Raw genomic sequence first — 6,249 nt, 5'->3', positions numbered from 1 at the left:
GTTTTATAGTTAGTTTTCACATTCACTCTCATCATGGGAATCTCTATCACTGTCACCAACATCAACAATTAGTTCTTCTGTTTGTCTGTCTATTACTTGTTCACTGATCCCTATTTTTAAATATTTAATCTACGCCCCTGATAGGAATATTGAAGAGTGACGACTGCAATCTTTATACCTAAAACTGCCTACTTTTGCCACCGCGCATCCACGCCATTTTAAAATTTCCGCCAGCTTCCAGCGTCAGGCCTGTAGTTTAATAATAAACTTACCTTTGCTAGCGCCGTCAGGTCCTCGTAAGATAGTGCACTCTTCTATTGTACCGTAGGGTGCGAAAATTTGCCGGACATCTTCTTCGGTCTGTTGCTTGCTCAGCATGCCCACAAACAGCTTCCGGTCTGCGCTTGCAAAACAACAAAAGAATTATTAGTCGTGTGCGTCGGCATCTTTTTGATCACGCGACAAAGTACAAACATTCAGACAGTTCTAACGCAGGTGCAGTATCACAGTTCCGATTATAGGCAGTAATACAGTAATGCGATAAACTAAATAGCATGCATAAAAGTTTGGCTGCACACAACGGTCACGGAGAATCGCATTAAACTTTGGTCGGTATCATCTCGGACGAATTGGGTGATGTGTTTCGTCATATAATTAAGAACAACAGCGAGAGGCGTCTCTAATCACCTTGTACATTGACAGATCACGCAACAAGTTATACAACGACGAAGTAAGCGCCATTTTAAATTCAACAGTATTACAGCAGAACCTCGACGATTTAAACACCTGATACGTAAAACGGCCCACCATTTAATGTTCATTTTATTCCTAAGGTCGGTTGTCCACGAAGCCGATCTTACTACAGTCGGAATGACGACGGTTAGACAACAAACATCCGGCACGTATCCGATACGTAACTAATATCACTTCTATAACGACACGATCCGGCACGAGTCAGACAATGTATACTCTAAACACACGGCTTATAACGATCGGATCCGATTCCTCATCGACTATGTCTTTATTCTTTTCTTTATTAACGAATGTACCCTGAGATGAACATTCGCTACATGAACATGAATCTTTCGTCATATGTTCATATAAGCGAAGCCCTTTTCTGATTACTGTAGTAATTGGTCACTTGAAGTTGACATTTTGACTGTACTTAGATTAACTGCCCTCGATCTATTTTATACGGAATGAAGAATTCAATTTGATTAGGATATCAATGTCTTTTCACTTGATGCACTTACGATCCGATCCGGTTTCTGTCAACGTCCCAACCGTCCGACCACAGTTTGATCGGCTTCGTGTATAACCAGCCTAACGTAAAAAATGTACTAATGTTAATATTTTTGATTGTAGATTTACAATGCTTGGCGATTTCGCCTACAATTAATATTATTGTTTGCCTAAGTATTCATACGATAAGTAATAGCTCTTTAACTTCATGTTAAAGACATTTAAACTTTAACGTAACAATGGGGTTCTACTGTAGTACCTAAGGGCGACAGTATTTTAATACGAAACTATGTACCTTACTTATATAACAGCATCTGGTTGTAATATCGGAGCAAACTATACAAAAATTCCGATTTTGATGGTTCCAGGAAAGACTAACGAAGTCCTTGTATATGTCCTTGTTTTCTGCCTTGTTAAAGAATTTTAATGATGTATCGTCAGGACCAAAAGAAGTTAAAATTTAGTTTCTAACATAGAATTATTAGGTACATATACTGGGGATACATTCTAATAAATAAAAGTAAAACAACTATATATCATACAGAAATCGTTATCATTCTAATGAGTGTCTTGTTACGTTCAGAATAAAATAAGAAAGTTTGCTCTCACAATAAGTATTCTTCTTTTACGTTAACCTGACGAAATACTAGAAAGTTGTTAAAAATTCAGCTCCTTTGGTAGTCTATTTTTAAATACAGGAACTTGTCTGTAAATGGTGCATATTTTCGTTATTTGCAATTCAATAAACCCAAATCAAAAGCACTCTAGATCTATTCAGATTGTACAGTTAAAGCGGTTGTCTACGAAGGGATGAGGATACAACATTAATTGGAATGCGTTTGTCACATGTTGCAGCGAAACTTTTAGGCTTTTCGGTGTTTCGTTTTGGATGAATCATTTTCATTTGTAACGACGAATTGATGAAAAAAAATTTAGAGCATTTACGAAATATTTTTAGATATATCATAGGTACCTATGCAGGGCGCGGATACGGTAAACAAAATGGCTAGTTCTAAATGAATTAACAAAATGACAGTAGTACACAGTAATCTTAGTTTGTGGCAAAACGTTCCATCCTGTATATGTAAATTAGCGCGGATCGCCTGTTTCTCGATTAATATTTTTTTTTATTCTGCTGAAATTACTTTTTGACGTACGTCTTCAGAAAGTTTTTGTTACGACCAAAATTTTTTAAATGGTAAATGTAAAAAAAGTGAAGCCTTCACATTTAATAGAAAAACTCTGAACTTAATTCTGGTTAATAATCTTGTATTTATTTGCAAAAAATGCCGACGTGTCGCTCCTGGGTTTGGAGCTTTTAATTATAAGCAGTGACAGTTAACAGCTTCTTGCTGTTACCATTCAAAAACCATTAAATGGTTAAAAACAGTTTTCCTAAATTATTCTACAGAGTTTCCAATTAGCTAGGAGCTATGTTGATTGTCACTACTAATAACTAAAACCAAGCAAATAACCTTGAAAAAGATCCAAACCAAGAGCGAAACGTCGGAAATTTTTTCACATAAATATAAGAATATCAACCAGAATTAAGTTCAGAGCTTTTTTAATTCAATTCATACTTGTTAACATTTAATGACTCGACAATATTTGAGAGACTTCTAAATACAAAATAAATAAAAGACCATCATTAATTTTCAAACTTTGTGGACTACTTTTAAAAAGCTTTCGATCAAGCTAATAATATTTTTCATACAGAATCTAAAAAAAATATATTAGGAAAAAGTGATTGATAAGGTTAATTTCTCTGTGAATATTTATCTAAAATTTAAAAATGGGCGGCTTCACTAAATAAGACGGTATTTGTTAGTGTAGCTGCGGCATTGAAAATAGCTGGGAGAAGGACCCTTAATGTCCTCTAAAGATAGATGATAATAATCCTTCTGGTTGGTGTATTTCGTTTCCGAAGTTGTTTGTTGTTTGTTTGACTCATTCAAAGCGGCCGCTGCCGCGGAAGAACTTTGAAAACCGTAATTGAATCGAAATCGTCTTGGAAATCACCGACGGGTTCATAATGGTAGGACAAAATGAACTAAGGGATCTCTCTAGCGTCACTCTCTGTGACCTATGTCTCGGTTTCAGACGGATCTTTCGAAAATTAAGTCTGCTCTCACTCCGAAATTGTCACGTTCAAACTTTGGCAATCTCCCCAACTAGTCATGCACACACACATATATATATATATACATACGTGTGTACTATTAGGATATTTACTAGTTTAACACGTTGATGGTTGCCGAAGAAGTTAGCGAAACTATACATACAAGATATATTCAAAGGAACACCATTGCTATAAGTATCTCGTGCAGAGTTATTAAACTGTGAATGTTAAGTGAAAGTGAAATTTCTTTACCCACGGTTGTGTAAGTTCGTTTCGTGCGAGTTGCTATGTAACGAAATCATGCAACGCAATTCCCCCGCTGTCTTTCCCTATGTATGCTTAGATCTTTAAAACTACGCAACGGATTTTAATGCGTTTTTCTTTTAATAGATAGAGTAATTCAAGAGNCCTGTTGCTCTTTATACAAACTAAGTATCACTCTTCTATATCTGATAATAACTATAACTCGATAAAGACATTGCTACCCTCTTCGGCCTTGAATCTTTTTTCATATTATATTATTATATTCTACAAACTTCAACAATTCCAGAAAACGTCTCTATCCTTTATTAAGACCCTTAGGTTCTTATATACAAAATCATGAAACTAACAATGGGATAAGAGATAATTCTTCTTCGAGTTATCTTTTTGAAAGTTTTTTTAAATCAAGTAACTGTGATGTTCTGCTTGGGCGGCTTGCTATAAGAGAAAGGTCTAGAAATCGTCTGTACCAACATAAATTTGAACTCGAGGACTTTGATATTCCTGGCAACGCATTTTCGAGTCCTCCCTTTTAAATATTCCTGATTGTATTCGTATTCGAAGAAATTTTTTAAGAATCTCAAAGTTCGTTGGTTTTGCAGTTAATTCGTGAAGTACGAAATCATGAATAGAAACGGGTCAAATCGAAACGAATTTAAAGTTCGTAAAAGCGAGATTTAATAGGCGACAAGTTAAAAAAGGGTCAACTATTTCAGTGCAAATAGGGTTAAAGTTAACGAGTGACGGTGTCGCTTCTTATCAACTGTTCAAAGTTAAACTCGGGTTCCGAAGAAAATTTCTAATTAAAGTTTTAAGAATCTTGAGGCGATACTTTGTGTGGTTCTCAAGGAAAAAAGTAAAAAAAAAAAAAATAAAGGATAGGTACGGCTAGGTTTGTAGAAAATTTCAAAGGAAACGCTTATTAACTTGTTTATGGACTAATTAAATTCTGACTCAGATATTTCTAAGCCGACGGTGGTTTTATTGTGAAGGTGGAAGGCCGTAGGTATTAAGTGCAGTAGACAGTCTTCGTTACCTCCAAATGAAGTTAATTAAAACAAATTTAATTGCCACGAACAACTACCCCCGGCGATCAAGTGTTTCGAACACAACGATAATACGTAACTCTGCCACCAGATGCATCTTCCTATCCCATATGTCCTTAATGTAGATCGAAACCCGAAGGAAATAATTTTCGGAAGTTTTTTCAAAGAAACAAATTACATAACAGATCTTCGTAAAAATATTGCTTATTATTACTAGTGTTGCCACAGACATACACTTCCGCTTCCGAAATTACGCAAGTTCCGCATACATTTTCACATTCTCGCTTCTGCATCTGGTTCTTTATTTTTATAATGGTACCTTATAGGAACTTAACAAAATTTTATTTCTTATCTTTTTGAAAATCAATATATCGAAACAAAAAAGCAAGTCGTACTTTATTATTTTTATGTGTTGGCTGAACATGACCGTTTTCAAAACACAATTTAAATGGAATTGCTGCTTGCAAAGCTGCATGTCGTGCGGCGTTATAGCCGGCAAAATTTTGTTAATAAAAATACTGTACTTGTGCAAATAACTTTATTATAGTTTAGGGCCTAAATGTCATTTCCTAGTATTTCGTATATTCATATTTTCCAAATTTATTAGTTTCCTACTTTAATCTAAAAACGTCCAGGACTTTCAGCTCCCCCTTAGCCAGTTCTCCTAATAATTTCATTTCGAAAATACTAATACAGTTATAGCGTTTATTTATTTTGTATAGTGTTTGCTCAGTGGTGTAAATTTTAAGTTAAAAGTGCAATTTTGAAGTCAAAAAGAAGTTCCATTTGGGATTATTTTGTTGATGTTAACGATGCAAGTGTTAAATGCAAAATTTGTAACAAAACATTTGCTAAAAGGGCGCACGATCTCTGCATTAAAGAATGACCTAAATCATTACACTTCCACACTCGCATCCGCTTCCGCAGAAGTTTACTATTTACTTCTGTTTCCGTTATGACACTTCCGTTGCATTTCAAAAATCGCGTTGTAAAGAGAAAGAGAAATAACACAAATTTCAAAATTTTATATACCTATTCGCTATGTGCAAAAGTGACTGTGGCGCTGCCTGTAGCCAATTTTTAAACTTCTCAGTGAGAAAAATACGTTTAAGCTAAATTAAATACATTTAAAATAAAATAGTTTTGTTGGAAAAATATCATAATATTTAAACTAGTCAAGGAGGAGTGGTTATATAATAATAATAATAATGAATAAAATTATTCGAACTGGTTTTCGAAGATAACTTATTCTATTAAATTTAATCCTCAAACAATTCTGAAAGGTAAAGCTTTGGCCATTCTTCATGACATGAGAGTTGAAGAATTAGATGGTTGTGACTATTTTGATGTGGTGTAGTGTCATCAGGCACACTTCAGTTACTTTATCACCTTATAAAGTAGAATTAAAGGCAAGTTAATTCTGATTAAATGTAAATAAGGTTATGATAATATAAGATTAGAAAATTATTCGTCAATCTAATTTCTAATTAGTCTAACATTCATACGAAAATTTATTCATTTTATCAATGTCTAATTTTTTATAGCTCAATAGAGAACTATGTATATTTAAAAATTATATTT

General features: G+C 34.3%; 1 protein-coding gene across 1 annotated transcript in view; it reads right to left on the bottom strand.

The window, feature by feature from the left end:
- LOC108742007 (CUGBP Elav-like family member 4) overlaps positions 1 to 6,249 on the bottom strand; it is a 309,289-nt gene that overhangs the window by 6,867 nt on the left and 296,173 nt on the right. Inside the window, exon 4 of the mRNA XM_025977122.1 lies at positions 273 to 398. Coding sequence (XP_025832907.1) covers positions 273 to 398 — 126 coding nt within the window. The remainder of the gene's footprint in view (positions 1 to 272; positions 399 to 6,249) is intronic.

This window comes from Agrilus planipennis, unplaced genomic scaffold (assembly GCF_000699045.2).
Source record: "Agrilus planipennis isolate EAB-ADULT unplaced genomic scaffold, Apla_2.0 scaffold254, whole genome shotgun sequence".
NCBI lineage: Eukaryota > Metazoa > Arthropoda > Insecta > Coleoptera > Buprestidae > Agrilus > Agrilus planipennis.
The sequence above is the reverse complement of the archived record's forward strand: the minus strand, read 5'-3'. Positions and strand labels throughout refer to the sequence as shown.